The 18574-nt window shown below is 38.7% G+C and overlaps 1 protein-coding gene across 6 annotated transcripts in view; it reads right to left on the bottom strand.

Moving 5' to 3' along the window:
- Positions 1-4372: 4372 nt before the first annotated feature.
- The window catches only part of PRP4K (pre-mRNA processing factor kinase PRP4K), a 49506-nt gene continuing 35304 nt past the window's right edge, over positions 4373-18574 (bottom strand). The window contains exons 9-17 of one of the 6 annotated variants that reach the window (XR_003551102.1): positions 16819-16966; positions 15485-15622; positions 14221-14374; positions 10338-10452; positions 9382-9533; positions 7235-7321; positions 5577-6317; positions 5016-5061; positions 4373-4496 (exon numbers count right to left, since the gene is read on the bottom strand). Coding sequence is in view for 1 of the 6 variants with exons in the window: in XM_027775853.1 (XP_027631654.1) it covers positions 6114-6317; positions 7235-7321; positions 9382-9533; positions 10338-10452; positions 14221-14374; positions 15485-15622; positions 16819-16966 (998 nt within the window). In the remaining 5 variants the exon portion in view is untranslated. Of the gene's footprint in view, positions 6318-7234; positions 7322-9381; positions 9534-10337; positions 10453-14220; positions 14375-15484; positions 15623-16818; positions 16967-18574 lie in introns of all 6 variants that reach the window. The other 5 variants (XR_003551103.1, XR_003551099.1, XR_003551100.1 and 2 more) reach the window with 5 other exon arrangements.

Here is an 18574-nt window from a genome sequence, read left to right as displayed (position 1 = left end):
TGAGTCCCAGACCTGGCAGCTTGTTTTTCTCTTTCCCCCTCTCTGTTCAAATTAAAATAATTATAAAATTAAAATTTGTTTAAAAAAATTATGTGGTAAATGGATGGAAACAGAAGTCTGTAAGGAAAAATTTCTTACTGAAAAAATAACCAGGCTATTTTGAGATGCCACTAGATCTAAAGGAGATACTGGGTCGTCAGGAAAGTCACGATGCATTTCACATAGAACAGAAAAAGACATCGGGACCTTCCCGATGACCGAACAGTTTCCAGGAACAGCCCCGAATTTGCATGAAATACCTAAAATGTATTGGCAACACTGCTGATTTCAATTACAGGGCAACTTTGAACATATCGTGATTACTCAGTAAAAATACAATTGCTTGGATTTTTCTGGTGTGTTTACCTGATTCCTCAGAACACAACTACAAGTGGCAATTTTGTCGGAACTGAAGATGTAGCACACTACTTTGCCTCAAAAGTACCGATTCAATGACTTCATGATTTCCTTAGAAGAGAAGTGTGGACTTGGGGGTTAAGAGTTTAGTGTGTCAGTCTCCCATATAGGCTATGAGCCAATTTACTTACAGTGTTATGAAAAAGGAAGTTTGGTTATTACTTAAGCATTGGGTTGTCAGAAGAGTCATGATATATTCTATGTACGAAATTTCATGATATATTTTCTCTCTATAATAAAGTGTCACGACTTTTCCAACAACCCATTATGTCTCTATTACTAGTAACAGGAACATGAATATAACACACCCTGGTGCTCTGCAGTTCATGTTTTTAAAATGTTTGAATATTGAAGTCAGTAGGTGATACAGTGGTTAAGGTGCTGAAACCCCACATGACCAACCATGGCTCGAGTCCTGGACTAGGCAGTTTGAAAATCACTGAGACCAGCAGATGGCGTAATAGTTATGTTGCTGGACTCCCTCACAGTTGACCACGATTCAAGTTCTGGACCTGGTGGCTTAAAACTCATGTCAGGTACAGGCACATGCATGCCCAAAACCCCAAGAGGAGAGTGGAAGAGATAGTATTGTAGCATGGCCATCCCCCAGGGAATGATTTCTCGCTTTCTCTCTATTGTTCTCTCTCCAGCAAGTGCATGCACCCTAGAGTAAAAACCTCTTGAAAAAAAAAAAAACAACAAAGATAATCATGCCCGGTGAGTGTTCATGCATGCCCGCCCAGGATCCTGAGAGAATGGAGGGAGAAGGGAGTGTGGTGTGCCTATGCCTCCCTGGGAGTGATTTCTCACTTTCCCTTGCTCTCTGTCTCTCTCCAATAAGTGCAAGTGCCCTATTGTGAAGACCTGTTAAAAACAAAAAGAAAAAAGTGGATGTTTTTGAGGTAACTCACATAAATAGGCTGTTTCCAAGCCACAGGTTCTATGAAAGGCAGATTCTGCTGAGCGGATGGGGAAACTTCCCTCCATATCTTTTCTAATGGAGTTACAATGGACATCAGTCTTCTGAGAATAGCTTTCTAAGACACCACCTATGCAACTTTATTTAACACAGCAGTTGCCAATCATACTTCAGCAGAAAATATTCTTCAAAACACATCTATGATCATTAGTTAAGAGGCATTTAAGAAACACCAGGTATGAGTGGTGTTTACAACTCAGAACCAAATGTAAAACACCAAACTCGAGCAAAGGAAAAACCAGGAGACTATATAATAACAAGAGGCATATTTTATTAAGTTTCCCAGTAGGGTGACTGGGAACATGTGCTGCTAAATTCAAGATACAATTCAAATGATACCATGAACAGTTAGGATACACAGTGAGCATTTTCAGACATCAGCTTCCATATCTTGATCACTAAATGGAAAGGTTCCTCAGAAGAACAGTCCCTTACCCTATATACAGAAGGAGAAGAAAAATTAAGGATGCCATAATGGTATCTATCAAAATTACTGGAAAACATTTTAAGTGTACATTACTGACATGTAAAAAAATGAATTTGTCATGAACATGTCTATAAGAAGGGTAATGATTCCATCTCGGAGGAGAAGGGTAAAATTCATACTGTACATATGCTGGAACTAAGATACTCCTAGGAAGGCAACATTTATAAAGCCCGACTGCTAGTGATGTCGTCCTAACTAGAGGAAGGATATCACATGATTGAATATATGGCTTCTTTCCTATCTGTGACATTTTTCAAGGGCATTCTTTAGCTGTCTGGCCTATATTTTAGTATGTGTGATTTTCCAGAGATTTTATTTACCTACGCAGCCTGAGTTCTGCTTACAAATGGTAATGCACAGGTAAAGCATGGTAGGAATGCAAATACAGAACCAAACGGAGGACCTTACACTGTACTACCTCTACCACTTCCCATAAGACATTATTCAAGCACTTCGCTTTATAAAATTGTAGCTAGTATTTTTGTTAGATCAAAACTAGTAATTATATTGGCAAAATGACAAATAATAAAACCTGAAATTATTTAAAGAGTGAAATGACATAGCCATTAGGGAATGAAGAAACAGGATATATTTATTACTAAGGATTTAGGGTGGACACAAACCCTAAGAGATTCATAATTATAAGATGCTCCCTCTACTCAAAATTATCATCTCATTGCTGATGACCTTCAAAAATAAAGTATTCCCGGAGACAACTACCTAAAAATATTCACTTTCTTGATCTCAATGATTTCTCCAAACCTTAGAGAGAAGAACTGTGACATATTTGAGAACTATGCCTAAGACTTTTATGAACTCTCAAGTCTGATAATCACTTGGTATCATTTTATCATAAAGTAATAAAGCAAGAACTTCCTGACAGGTAACTGCATTTGAAAACTATATAGCTATTCGGAAACATGAATGCAGTTTGCTAGAAAGGACCATTCACTAAGTGACCTCAATCTAACCAGAGGTCTTGCAAAGCTCCAGTATATATGCCTCAGCAAAATTACCAATTCTAATAAAATCATGTATATGTATGTAAGACATGTATAAGACAGTTTACAGGGCTCCTTTCAAACAGATAAACCTAGGAATGCTAAATTTGGGAACACAGAAAAAAATCCACACTGTATCACCTTTCTCACTTGAGAAAAAGTCTTGACAATGGCTCTGAATATTTTGTCTATTTTAAGATCATGATTAGAACCCTTGTTAAAAACAAGGTTACTAAAGGATAAGTTAGAGAATAGATATTCAAGGAGTTAAAACGGTGTTCCTGAAATTCCATTTCTATTCTTCTGCATCTGCCTAAAAGCCGAAGACTACTTTTAGATGTATGCTATTTTGGTGGTGGCCGATTTTTCTATTAAATCCTTAGGATCTGATTTTTATGACCATGTGTTATGTGGGATCTTAGCAGCTAAGAGCTGTTTATATCACTAAATCTGACCACTGTTTTTATTCGGGAGGGAAGGGAAGGGAAGGCAGGAAGTATGATAAAACAAACACTTCACGGATGAACACCACAATAGCACCACTACCTTAAATACCAAACACTAATGAAACCCAAATCATAATGCTGAAAACTAAAAAATTAGACAAAACTAAATGGAGAATTCTTTTTTTTTTTTTTTTTTAAATCTTTTATAGACAGAAACCTTAGCTCATGTCTTCTGGTTGTCATCATCTTCCACTGAGCTGCACCTAAAACACAAAGAACAAGTAACAAGCAACTTTGTTTTTTAAAGAAAAGGAAATAGTCTTGAAGGCATAAGATGAACTGTTTCTAGTGGAAGTTAACTTACTTAAATAATCATATAATATGAAGCCATGAAAATCACCAGAAGCATCAAATGTTTTAAGTGAAAATAACTATCAAAGACTCGAATATGCAGCATATTATCACCAAAATAATAAATAATGGTGGGAAAAATCACTACCCGTTTCATTAAGGTGGAAAAGCTGCACTTGTGATGCCTTCTTTAGAAGGCTTCACTCTACCTGAAGATGGAAATGAAATCGCCTTGGAATTATTTTAGTAAGTCTAAACCATGCAGAGACGGGGTGTAGGTTCAGAGTTGGCTTATTATATCATCTATCACCTTCCTGGCTGCAGTTCATGTCATGTCTTTAAATGGAGCAAAACCCACCAGAAGAATGCTGCTATTCTGATTTTCCATTCTTGAATGCACCAAAACGTGCATGCTTGTTGTAATTAGGTGCCTGGGTGAATAAAAAAATCCCATTTACAATTTAAAAATGTTATGTAAGTCCCTAAGAGCTGATTATTTTCCATATTCTTCAGGGAGACAAGCATTAATTTTACCCCCCAAACAGAAAGATTACATACACTTCTGAAAATCCTCTCCGATCATGTTAAAAATACAAACTCCTCTGTGTTGCAAAAACCAAGCTGATTTACATGATTTTGTTTAAAATTGTTGCTAAATGTTTATATCTACACATGCTGTCAGAAATAACCTTGTTAAGAAGGTGAAGCTGGTGTCTCAGCAAATCAGACCCCTTGCAGAAGGCGTTGAATGGCCTGTGCCCCGTTTTCCTTTTTCTCTTTCCGCACCATCAAAAGGAAAAGTGAGAAAATAGCAGAAACATTAGTTAAATCCTGAATTATACCCCATAACCTACAGGAATAATCTCACTACACTGAAAGCTGACAATACTTAAAGAATTTCTTAAAATGAAATAATTAGGATCCTAATTATTAATAAGCTTATCAGCTTTGGCTAGATTTACATTCTTAACTGACACTATTTTCAATTAGAGGTTTTCAGAAAAAAAATGAAAGATTGCTTTTTAACTATTTATGATTTACCTGACTTACCAGCACTGAAGACAAAAACTTTTAAAAATGGCTACAAATGCCTTGTTCACAAAAGACTTTATTATCTAGTGATGCATACTGAGAACATACAGAAATCTGCATGGTCCACTTCACATGCAGTAGAACAATCTTCACTTTACAATAAGTGAGTGTCAACTGTTTTATGCAATAGACAACACTTTAAAGTCACATTCTTAAAGAAAAGCTTCATTTACAAAAGAAATAAAAGGTAAAGAAGCAATTACCGCTTTTAAAAAGCAGCTGCTTTGTTCAAGAGTGGAAGGTTTATGCCTGTATTGAAAGACAACATGATCACAAATAATGAAAACAATGAACAAATGAAAAACACTTTTACCATAAAGCAGCACACTTTCAAAATGACATACAAATAGTTAAAAATTTCATTATGTTGTCTATCTATCCTTTAAATATGAGGACTTTCAGAATTCGGCCTCGACATTTGTAATTAGTAAATGAAAACTACGCATTGTCTCTATGTCACTAAGAACTGTATTTAACAAAATGTATATAAAGTCTATATAGCAAGTTGATCTTAAAAAAATTAAAGTTAATAAGAAACAGTACACTGAAGGCGCTCTATCCATCAAGCGCGTACTCCTTAAATTGTAAATGTGATGAACAGAACAAAAGTTGTAACTATGCCACAGTAGCAATGCCAAAAAAGAAAACAAGATCGGTTATCACACATGCAGGGAATTCTGCCACAAAGCTAATATCCCTCATTTGTCAATTGTTCCAATAAAGTAACATCTGAAAACACCAGTGAGGTTGATGGTTTAGCTTACCTTCAGTGTACTGAATGTTGTACACAACCTGCTTTAAAAGAGGAGACCATCCCTGCAGGCAGGCTCAAGAAGGAACAGACCCCTTTCGGCACTGACTACACCAAGGGCATGCTGCTGTGGCCTGCACACACACACCTAGGAAAACGTGAATATAAACAGCATTTATGCTGGCCATTTTATCTGAAGACCAAAATGAAGCCAAGTCTGCTAAAAACAAATCAACCACCCAGTATTACTACTCATAACAGATGCTTTTTTGTCTTTTATGTGAACTGTAACCATATACATTAGCACTGTAATTTTGTGCAGTCTTGGCAATTAAAACAGTTCTACAGTGAAATTTCACATAAGACACAAAACAGATTAACTAACATTTCTAAAAGAAATATCACCCTTGGTGTTAATGCAAATATTATCATGCTTCCTCAAATTTTCTGTAGAAATATTTATAAGTTTATATACATTAATAAACTGCTGTGAAATTTCTTCAGTCTTTGTATTTAATTACTCAAACCCTTGGAGTTTCTTCATCTCTTTTTAAATTTTCTCCTGAATGAAGGCATGCTGCAGGGCCTGGTTGATGCTAATCCGTTTAGCTGGGTCCAACATTAGGATCTGGTCCAACAAGTCCTTTAGCTGGTGTACTTTTTTACGCTGGTCTTCAGGAAGTCGCTGGCACCCAATCAAATCAGCCAATAGGTCCTTAGTTGGATTAATGGTGCTCATGACAGTAACTTTCTCCTAAAAATAGTTTCAAAAATGCTTATCTCTAAATAAGTTAACTAAACATAAATAACTTATACACAGACAGGCGCTTCCAGTTCACCAAAAAAGTCAGAATATACACATATAGTGTATGTATCATCTATTCATTAAAAAAATTCATGTGGCTTTCTCTATCCCTCACACACCTCAAAGAAGCAACCGAAAAAATAAAAATGGTGAACCCTAAGTTAGCAATGAGAACTCTCAGTAAGCATTTGCTGTGTGAACTGTACTTTCCCTATGACTACCCTCGAGTGGCAAGAGTCAGGCATGTCCAGGAGCCAGGAAGTGCTCTGACAAAGTCAGGGATACATAAAGCATAAAAATGAGGAAACCATTACTTCAACCTGAGATTCCAGAAAGGTTCACAGAGCGTGTACTTCATCTGAGAATTAGGCTGAATATGTTTTTTTCTAGGGGATGGAGTAGTACAGGAGACTAACAAGCTCGGAGAGGTCTGTGAGCGAAGGCACAGAGATCCGTCAGCAAGTCCTCCGCCAAGAGTGGAGTGCTGGGGATTTCAGAGTACACGGGAGCTGGATGCCAAAGAAGTCTCTTAACCAAGGAGAGCAACATGATTGACTTCTTTTCAGGAAGCGCCCTCTATCAGCAGAATGGAAGATGGATGGAAACAAGGCTAAGAACACGCTCTAAAGGATCAGTACCAGGGGCCTAAAGATGATCCATAAAGAAACCAAACTCGTTATACTAGAGGAACATTTCACAATCTCTTCATTTTTCTACTACGTGCGGCAGTTTATTCAGGAAATAGCCAACGGTATAAAGGAATCTCACTTTTAGTGTTTTTTAAACAAATATAGCTGCCACCATCATCCTGTACCAACTGAATTCATCAACAAAAAGGTTATTTAATGAGCACACTTAAAACTTACCCTCTCTGTTACTTTATCAACTTCTATGTACATGAAGTTGAGATTTTGATCAAAATGTTGGTCTTTAAATACACCTTTCCGAATCATCTACAAAGCAAAATAGAAAAATCTTCAATTCTTAACTATTATAAAATAGTCTAGCCTGCTAGTAATTTAATACTTTTATCACACAAATTATTCAGTCTCTTTGGGTTTCTTTGATCTTAGATTCACTTCCTGTCAAGTTTATTAACATTTTTGGGAAAACTAATAGAAATGCTATGCCTAAAACTAGTAACATGAAATGATATTTTCCTAAGCAGTGACTTGAACTAATCAATTATATCAAGTTATGCCTTCACTATTCAAAATTGGGGATTAAACAAAGACCTAATATAGGGCCAGTGGATGGGATGGATTCCCTGGAACCAACTGCTGTGTGGTTCAATTAACTTTACTCTTCACTTAAGAACCTAATGACATCTTATAAATTATGTTTCAACAGCCCTAACATGATAAAGTCAGATTTTATTAAAACAAGTAGCAACACAGCTAATTCTAACATCATTCAAGAGAGTCTGATACAATGGATTATGAACAATATCTACAACCATAATGACTTCTGATCTATGTAAGAAAAATTGGACCTATATAAGTAAACCTTTCAGAAATTCATAAAATAAGGTGACATCTTATGTTAAGACAGGGGCCAGCAGGTGCCATGGTGGTTAAGGCTCTGGACTCCTACCCGGCTGACCATGGTTTGAGTCCCAGACCTGGCAGCTTGCTTTCTCACTTTTTCTCTCTGATCAAATTATAAAGATAATTAATAGTAACAAATAAAAACAAAAACACTAAGATATGGGTCTCAGACATATTAATAAATGCCTAAAGCTCTTCCTTTATATTAACCAAACTAGTAATACTGCTTAAGCAGCAAGGATGAGTTTTATGTTAGAAAAATGTCACATAAAGACAATTTTCTTGGTATGTTCCTTTCCCAAATAACCTCCAATCTTTCTCTTTTTTTTTGGAGAGATTTTCACTGTAGGGCGCGTGTGCTCGCCAGACAGACAGAGAGAGACATAGAGACAGAAAGCGAGAAATCACCCCCAGGGGAGGATGGTCACGCCGCAATCCCTTCTCCTCCATTCTCCTCTTGGGATCTTGGGCACGCACGCACACGCGCCCGGCGTGAGTTTTAAGCCACCGGGTCTGGGACACGAACCGCGGTCGACTACGTGGGAGTCCAGCAACATAGCCATTACGCTAACTGCTGGTTCCCACCTCCAATCTTTTTTTAAACTGATTGCCATCAAGTTCCTCTTATAATATTCACTTACTCATTCCAGGACCACTACGCACTTTTTTTTTTGGAGAGAGATTTTTGCTAAAGGGCGCATGTGCTCACCAGAGAGACAGAAAGTGAGAAATCACCCCCCGGGGAGATGGTTATGCCGCAAGTCCTTCTCCTGCATTCTCCTTTCAGGATCTTGCACCCGGCATGAGGTTTAAACCTCTGGATCCGAGACTCAAACCACAGTCGCCTACATGGAAATCCAGCGACATAACCATTACGCCATCTGCTGGTCCCACGTACTTTTTAACATTTTAACAAACCTGAGCTGCATCTTCTTTCATAGCATCTCTCAAACACATTTGAATTCTCTCAAATATGTATTCTACCTCTTACTAACAAGGTTATACTCCTCAAGACATTATCACTTCTCTATCACTGAAAAAACAAAACAAAAAAATCCTCTCTTATTCCAAACACCAGAAACAGGAAAGAAGGTAAGGAATCATGGGTAGCCATCTACTCACCTCTCTGTAAAACAAAATGAAACCCCCTTTGAAAGTTATTTCTTCCATAAGAATGAGACACAGAGACGAAGATGGCACTCTTGACAGGGTCTCATGGCATGCTCACGCTCAGCCTTCCCAGGCAGTTAGAACCATGGGTGCATAATGCCGGGCATCGTAGTTACCCAAGGAACCAAATCCGCAGTCTGCAGTGGGGCTCAGCACTGCTGAGGAGCACATTACTGCTGCACCACCTCCCTGGCCCAGAAACCTGTCTTTTATAGCTACAAGCAGTGAGTGCCAGCAATCCGTCAGTCTGCAGGAAACGAAGACCCCGAACGAGTGAGCTCACGATAAAGTCCTACCTTATTTGGCATCTTTCCTTTGAGATCCATAGCGAGCTTCAACATATGGTTGTTGGTTTTACCAGGAAACAAAATTTTTCCAGTGTAGAGTTCATATAAAGTACAACCTACAGACCACATATCTATACCGTAATCATAGCTTTTACCTATAACTGAAAACAGAATGGAAATGTTCATGTATCAAGATAAAAATGACCTACTATTGACATTTATTTCCATTAATGGGATTAATTTAGCTTGGATTATAACCGATCTTCACACTTCAGTGTGGCCATCAGTTTCATGTTGTTTCCCACTAGTTCTCTTCTTTTTTCTTAGAGATTTTTGCTATAGGGTGCGTGTTTCTCTAATGACACCCAAGGGGGACGATCACATCACAAACCATTCTCCTCTTGGGATCTTAGGTATGAACACACACGCACCCAGTGTTTGAAACCTCCAGGTCCAAGACTGGAACCATGGTCGGCCATGTGGAAGTCCAGTGACATGCCATATGCTGGTCCCTCCCATTACTTCTTAAAAGAGACTCTTAAAAAACCTAAAATCTAGGGGTGTGAGACAGAAATTAAAGGGACAGGAGAAAATATGTATTCTACCTTTTTTACTTTACTTTTAGTAGAGGTGCTAATCAGCCTCAACCAAGATAATAAGAAGGAAGAAACGAAGGTCCCATATGATCCAGAAATGCGATAATCAGACTCTGATTAATCAAGAGCAGTCTTCTAAAGTTGAGGATTTTCCACAACTGTTTTGCTGCTCTTGCCCGACATGATCAAGACCCCTGCCACAACCTCCTTCATTCCACCCCAAGGAGGATGAACTTGCTATGGTTCCCTTCCTCACGAATGAACTCACGCAGCTAATAAAGTGGGACAGAAAAACAGTGCGGAGACAGCATATATGCTGCTTCCACTGCATTTGATGGCTCAGGTCAAAGAACATTTTAAGAAACTTACTGATTTCAGGAGCACGATAAAATCTACTGACAAGATAAGGTGTTATGTCATTATCCGCAACATGGGAAGCCGAACCAAAATCGCAAAGCTTTAAAATAGTTTTTGATTCATTAACCTGCAAAACATTGTTTCAAAGATACTTAATTCAAGCCAGGAATAATTAAGACAAACACACAAATATAACTGGCTTTGAGACGCTACAACCCAAATCAAGAACAAAATCACTAATTGAAAACTTTCTTTTCTGCTTATTTTATGGCTTAATTTCCCAAATACAAAAAATTAAGAGCTATGAAATATTTGATTATAATTAAGCTTTTTCAGTGAGGAAATGTACGATAATATTGTCAACTTAATTTTAACACACAGCATTTTAAAAAATGTGGGTAGTGAGAGGAAAGTCTCAGCTGATGAAGCAAAGCATCTTCTAAAAACTCCCCTGAATATCGAAGTAAGGGAGCATGAAGTTATTCATTAATGAGGAGTTAGTTAATAACTTTCAGTTGCCAGAAAATTATGGCAGCAATGAAAGCAAGATGATTCTGATTAAACTAGAGGAAAACAAAAAACATTCACTGAAGCTGCTAGATATACCATCCCAAATTTAGCAATCACTTCAAGTCTAAAAAAATTTAAATCCCTTCAAGACGGTATTAGTCAGAAGAATATTAAATATATCTGACAAAACTGATGCACAAGAATCTATATTAGTCATTTGTTTCTTTTTTCCTTGGTAAATACTTCAACATACACAGTGACAGTGACATCTGCTGAGAAAGGCTGGAGCTGCTCCCATGGCTGCTGCCACTCATGAGTAGAAGAAGCATGTTCGGGATTAACAAGTGAAGGTAGTAATTCACATTCCAGAGTCCCTTCCCCCCTTCAAAAGAGACACACACAGATTCTGAGTTGGGACTTGAACCTGGTCTACTGTTCCCACCCAAAAGAAACAAGACTTTCAATAGACCTAAGCACTCTTACAGGATATTGTACAGCTTGGACAAGGTTCCAGACTGGACTACTATAAATGCTATCCAAAGTAAGCTAACCATAAAAAAGATTAGTTTTAACTGCCACATCAATTACCATTCTCTTCATTTTCAGAATCAAGAGAATAGGTATGTTAAAATGGAAAAGCTCTTTCCTAGTTTTTTTTTTTTTTTTTTTTAAATAAGCTGAATTCAGCTTCTGAAGGACGCAGTTCCTCTCTCCAGTGAAAACACCAGGACCATTTTAAAATCAGAAATCTATCACTGAACCCTTGGGCTAGCTAAAATGCCTTACACAGCAGCAGGGTATTCATACTCATAAACACTTCAGTTTGCTACGCGAATTCTACTCTACTCCCTCTGAAGAACTGGTACTTCTGCCACAATGATGGCTGAGATCATGGGCTAAAAGTTTGGGATTTTCATGAACATCACTTCTACGAATTCTCTGAAGCTTATTTTTTTCTTCCTTGGGAAGAAGGAAAAACATTCAGTTTCCGAAATCTGCAAAAACCTATACTAGTTTAGCATTAATTCAAGAAAAAATACAGTTTTGAAAACAAGAGCTTCTAAGATACAGGCAAAATCCTCTTCTTTAACCAAGGTGGTTACATAGATGTTCACTGTATAACCACCTTTTAAACTGTACAAGTTTATATACATACCTTGACATGTACTTTACATATATACATATATTTGAAAGGGAAAGTGAGAAATCATCCCCCCAAGGGGGATGGCCACACTGCAACCCCTTCTCCAGTCTCCTCTCGGGATTTTGGCCACGTATACACATATGGCTGACACGATTTTCAAGGTCCAAGGCTCAAACTGTGGTCGGCCATGTGGGAGTCCAATGCTTTAATCACCACGTGCCACCTATGGGTCCCTACACCTTTTTTTATATACATTCTTTGGCATATACTTCACAATTACACAAAGAAGAGAAGTAAGATAGAGACCACTGATGAGTTGTTTACAACTCATTTGTAACCCATCTACCATATGACTATCATTACTCAGGTCCCCTAACCCTCAAGCTGTGTTAACTATACAAGAGAAACTCAAACTAGCTACATAAAAATGGAATTCACTATTACTGTGGTAGACTTAAAAGGGATTATTTTGAAACAAAAAAGAAGAGACATCTGAACTAGAGAGTTTAGTTGCTGATAACACGTCTTTTAGTGAGATCATAATCCTTTTAAAATTTATGCCATCACAGCTCACAGTTCCCAGTGAAGGATACCTTAGATGCTTGGCTTTTCCTAATGCTCGCTACTAGGAAAGAGCATTAACTTTTAGGAGAGTTGACATAAGGCATCCATTTTTAAAATATGTTACTGGCATTGAACATGTTACTGGCAAGAACTAGGAATTCTCTAAATTGTGAATGCTCCCAGCTGTGAACACCACAAAACAAGGGGAAGAACTGGGGCCAGGGAGGGAAAAGATGAATGTACTATGATGGCTGTCCAAATTTCAAGAACATGCATGTTATTAAACCCGAGTGTGACTAAACCAAAAGTCATAGTAAGAGACCCAAGACTTCAAAAGGAATACTTTCACTACAATGAACCTTTACTACATATGGGACCTCAGGAGCCATGGTTTCTAAAGCAATAAAGGGGAAAAAAAGAACTACTCCTGGCACCTTAAACTCAACTCTTTCCATCTGCTTAGGAAAGTAATTCCCCTAAAAGTGAACTTGATCCATCTATAAAATTAAAGAACAAAGCAGTATGAACTCCAAAGCAGCAACATGTGCATTTTGATTTATTTATTTATTTTTGCTACAGGGCGTGTACACTCACCAGAGAGAGAGAGAGAGAGAGAGAGAGAGAGAGAGAGAGAGCGAGCGAGCGAGAGTGAGCTCCGTTATGCGAGAAAACCCCCCAGGTGGGAGAACCATGCTGTAATCCCTTCTCCTTCCAGGATTTTGGGCACATATGCACATACACCCGTATTTCTCACGGCGCCAGGTCTGGGACTGAAACTATGGTGCCAGCAACGTGGGATCCAGCACCTGAACCCACAACGCCATCTCTTGGCCCCTGCATTTTTTCTTAATTTTTTTACTATTAGCATTTTTTAGAGGCTTATGCTTTAGTGTGTGCACTTGCTGGAGAGAGACAGAGACAGTGAGAGAGAAAATGAAAAATCACCCCACTAGGAGGGGATGGCTATGCCACATTCCTTCTCCATTCTCTTTCTAGATTCTGGGCAAGCATGCACACTCACTGGGTGTGATTTTCAAGCCACTGGGTCCAGTACTTGAACTGTGGTGAGCCATGTGGGAGTCCAGCAACATAACTACTATGCTATCTGCTGCCCCCCCCCCCCATTTTTATCTTTGATACCAGAGGAAAACCCATTACTACTAATTTAAAGCACTCTTGGGGTCTGCATATTTTGAATTCATCGATTAAAAAAAAAAGATAAAAGAAACAATGGTCCATTTCCTCTTTCTTATTACTTTTCTATAAAATGTCCTGGTCTAGAGCTAGTCCCACAACTCAATGGTGAAGAGAGCTTGACTCTACATGGCCTACTGTGGTTCAGTTTGAATCCTGACCTTAGTGGCTTGAAAAAACACTGGGTGTTATGTGTTTACATATTTAAAATTCTGAAGAGAAGAAGGGGTCGGGGAAAAGACTATGGTGGAACCACATTTCACTGTGGGGTGCACACACTCTCTGGTAAGTGCATGAGCCCTCTAGTAATAAAAACTAATTCAGGGTCTAATTTCCAAAAAAAGTAAAAACTGATAGTCATTCATAATGGGTTAATAAACTGAATTAAGCTTTGACGATGTCATTTCTGGAACAATATAGTAAAAAGCCCATCACTAGGAAGAAAAGGAATGGATGTATAGGTAGTTTGGTTATTTGACTTACCAAGATATTGTCTGGCTTGATATCTGCATGTAGGATATTGCATCTTTTAAGGAGTTTCAATGCCAAGAACAATTGCTGACTGTAGGATCGTACAGCTTTAATATGAAGACCAACATCTTTACCGTATTTTTTTAACACCTCTCGTAAATTCATACTTTTAGGAGAGAAAAACAGAAACAAAATTAGGAATTAAAATATAAAATGAAAATATAATAGGCAAAGACCTTTTAACACAGAAAGTAAAAAAAAAGTGTAAAATGTTTTACAATGAAAATATTCTGTTCAAGAATCCTCTCCCGGGACCAGCAGTTAGCATAATGGCTATGTTGCTGGACTCCCAAGTAGCTGACTGCGGTTCGAGTCCCGGATCCAGTGGCTTAAACTCACGCTGGGCGCATGTGCGTGCATGCCCAAGATCCTGAGAGGACAAAGAAGGGATTGCGGCGTGGCAAATCCCCCGATTTCTCGCTTTCTATCTGTCTGTCTTTCTGGCGAGCGCACGCACCCTATAGCAAAAACCTCTCCAAAAAAAAAAAAAAAAAAAGAAAAAAGAATCCTCCCCCAATGTTTGAGTCTACATTATTTACAGTGAAATCAAAGTATATAAAACTATCTACATAAATACAATTTCTAAATAAAACTCCATTCTCAAAATAAGCAGAAAGATAAGCACGGTAATAACGTCTTGGGGTTTAGGCATATACTAATTCGACACTTTGATTTTAGGTTGGGTTTACGTTTGAAAGCACAATGAAGTCCTTCTGGCGAAGTTCAAAATAGTATTTCTACCCCACTGCTCTCGTTTATTTTCATTTTGGCTTAATCCAACAGAGAAATCTGTTGACCTTGGGACCAGCAGATGGTGTAATGGCTATGTCCCTGGACTCCAATGTAGTTGACTGTGGTTCGAGTCTTGGACCCGGTGGCTTAAACTCACACCAGGTGTGTGTGCGTGTGTGCCCCAAGATCCCGAGAGGAGAATGGTGGAGAAGGGATTGCAGCGTGGCCATGCCCCCTGGGGGCGTGAATTCTCGCTTTCGGTCTCCCTCAGTCTTTCTGGTGAGCTCGGGCACCCTATAGCAAAAACCTCTCCCCCCCAAAAGAAGAAAGAAAGAAATCTGTTGCCCTATACGCTAATAGATCAGTGGCTGATACATAGTATACACTCTATTAATGTTTGCATTGTCACAACTTTCAAGAAGCTAGCTCTTAACCAAAAATTCAACTACATTTTCAGTTTACTGTAGAGGTTATGTTGTTTTACCTGAGAGGCTCGAACACAAGACAGAGATGCTGTTTATGATAAAAGTGTCTGAAGAGACGCAGACAATGAAATTTGTCATCGGGATCAGCATCATTAAGTTTTTTCAAGAACTCGAGTTCTTTTAAACCAGTCTTCTGCCTGAAATAAAAATTAGGTCAAAATGAAATAAATACAGGATTAAGGAAAGTAGTAATAAATACTCGCTAGCCCCAGTCTGATGTACCACAGGTATATGTAAACAGTTTTCTAAAACATTAATTAGTCTGTTGAGGGATAAATCTTATCATTAACATTCATACTCAGCCAAGTACTGCTTTCATGGATAATAACTGCCATATGAACTAATCAACACAATATTTAGAAACAAACTCACCTTGTTTGAAAAGAAATCAGTCTTGCACATTTTATCTCAAAACATATGGACATAATTATCATTTTTTAACAAAAACGGAACCAAATTGCACACTAGTCCTTTAAGAATATAATAAATGGTATTACATTTGGTTATTTATGAAATTATAACTTGTCAATAAACTACATTTTAAATATTATAGCTCAAAACTTGGAGCTTTTCATCAAAACTAAAAAGACCCTACACCTCAGGCAATCTAAGTAAAAATTTACAACAATGCTTTCTAGACTTTCAAAAGAAATGGTAAAACCAACAGTGAGCTGACTTTAAACCAGGCTCAGTGTGTGGAATACATTACGTATTAATACACATGAAGTATGGCAATCACCTATTCTATCAAAGGGAAGAGGGAATGACAGATAGACAAAAGATGCAAGGAATTCTCATATCTGACAAACCAGCTCACGTTTGAAGGCCACCATACGTTCAGTGATAATTCATCAATATAATCCTTTTATATCGCACCTGCTGTCTTAAGGTTTACATAGCAAGAGATGGTAGAAGGTGAGCAGGAGGAGGGAGTCTAAGTTGAAATTAGTTGCACATAGCAGATACTGAAATACACTGAAATAAATTCAATACAACGATTAGTCTACGGTTCTAGCACTTCACATGTAACATATGACTATGAATTGGAAAATGAAAAGGACTCTTTCTGTCACTTCATAATCACAATACAGTCATGTGTCACTCAACGACAGGGACATGTCCTGAGAAAGGCATCGTCAGGCCATTCTGTTGTGTGAACACCTCGGAGCGAGCTTACACATACAGCTATGCGGCATAATCTTACAGGATCCCCACTGGCATGTGATCTTTAACCGAATCATTATGTGACACATGACTGTCTTTTTCCACAGACTGTGCGACGCTTCTGTAAATACCCGTGTTACTGAAGGCTCCATCACATGTCTAAACTTACATGAGCTCATTGTTCCTGATGATCTTTACAGCCACTTCTTGGTTGGCTCTGGCGTTGTCTCTGGCCCGCACAACATTGCTGAACACACCTTGTCCAGTGTAGCCATACACATTGTAACGTTTATCCAGGACCTCACCTATGTTCACGCCTAGGAAAGGAAAATTAACAATCAGAATTCTGATCAAAGAGAACGAAAAAGTAGGAAGCACAGAGCAGTCACTTACAAACTGGCTCTCCACTGTGTGGCTCCCTACACATACCGGAGACTCAAAGCCATGCCTCCACTAGGCACTTCTCTTTCAGAACATCGCTAGAAAGCATGCCCACCCCCAATCACTACGAATTCTTGTCGATCTATCAATTGCTGACGTTGTAACAATGAGTAGGGAGGAAATGTGCTCACTACGCGTTTCCCATTGTAATCCTGCATGACAAATGCTGCATGACTGGCATCCAAAGTTCCTTGTCGTTTTTCTTGGTTTCAGATCAAGACAAGCAAGTGATGTACTATTCCTTCTGCAGGGTTATCTCACAGCTGAGAGTATGAATAGATTCAGGTTGTAATCAAGTCTCTCACCTCATTTGTGGTGCTCCTGGGTTGCGTACAAGAATGCAACATGGGTTCACGCAGCTGCTGGATATGCCACTTTCTAAATAATGGCACTGTGACGAGACTTGTTTTTCCAAATACACGCGACCGCATCAATCGACATGGTTTTTATGGGGTGTCACAACAACCTCTACGCTTAGTACGAGGGTGAACTTACGATAATAGCCCTCTGCATCAGTCCAGTTGTCTCTGAGGTTGGGATTCTCCTTGAAATCTTTTCCAATGCCAGCAGCCCGTAGACGAGCACTCTGAAAACAAGGAGGCAACATGAGCTGTATGCCCACTAAAGACATTTAAAACAGAAGAGGGCAAAATCAGCTGTAATCTAATAGAAGCAGTTTATTACAAAATCAATAAATTTGATCACTTTAGTTTTTTGCTATAGGGTGCATTCTCTCACCAGAGAGAGACAGAGATAGTGATAAATAGAGAGAGAAAGTGAGAAGGGGGATAAGAAATCACCCTAAAGGGGGCTGCAGCCCCTTGTCTTCCATTGCCTTCTTGGGATTTTTGGGCACACTCGCGCTCAAGCCCAGTATGAATTTTCAAACTACTGAGTCTGAGACACAAATGGCAGACTTGGCCACGTGGGATGTGCTGCCTTACCCTCCATGCCACCTGCTGGCCCCAACTGTATCATCTATTAAATACAATACAGCTAAAGCTTGATTAATCTGTATTAAAGCTCAGGGGAAAAAATATATTTAAAAGCTTAATGAATATGATTAAAGCATTGTAAATTAAAACAAAACCTTAAAACCAAATCTTACTTTCTATAGTCATGGACAGGCAGACTGGGAAAGAAAGCACAGTGGCACTCAGATAACACTGTCCAACTCTCTCCCCAACCAATTCACTGCCCTGTCAACAGAGTCATCACCCGCATTCTTCCACAGATGTATGGAAGATGTAGGGACATTGGAAACTCTACATGAGTTTGTGTGAAAAACTGAAAAACATCTGGTACTTCAGAAGAGTCTGTTTTCCTTTTTTAATTGCCAGAGGGCATGTGTATTTGCCAGAGACAGACTCATAAACAGAGAGAGAGAAAGCACACCCGGACGGAGCATGATCACAGTGGTCCCCTCATCTCCGCTTCTCCATCCTTTGGAGACGTGGGGCATGTGAGCAACACGTGCCTGCCTC

The sequence above is a fragment of the Tupaia chinensis genome, unplaced genomic scaffold, assembly GCF_000334495.1.
Source record: "Tupaia chinensis unplaced genomic scaffold, TupChi_1.0 Scaffold000607_1, whole genome shotgun sequence".
NCBI lineage: Eukaryota > Metazoa > Chordata > Mammalia > Scandentia > Tupaiidae > Tupaia > Tupaia belangeri.
Note: the sequence above shows the minus strand (reverse complement) of the source record. Positions and strands in the feature narration are given on the sequence as shown.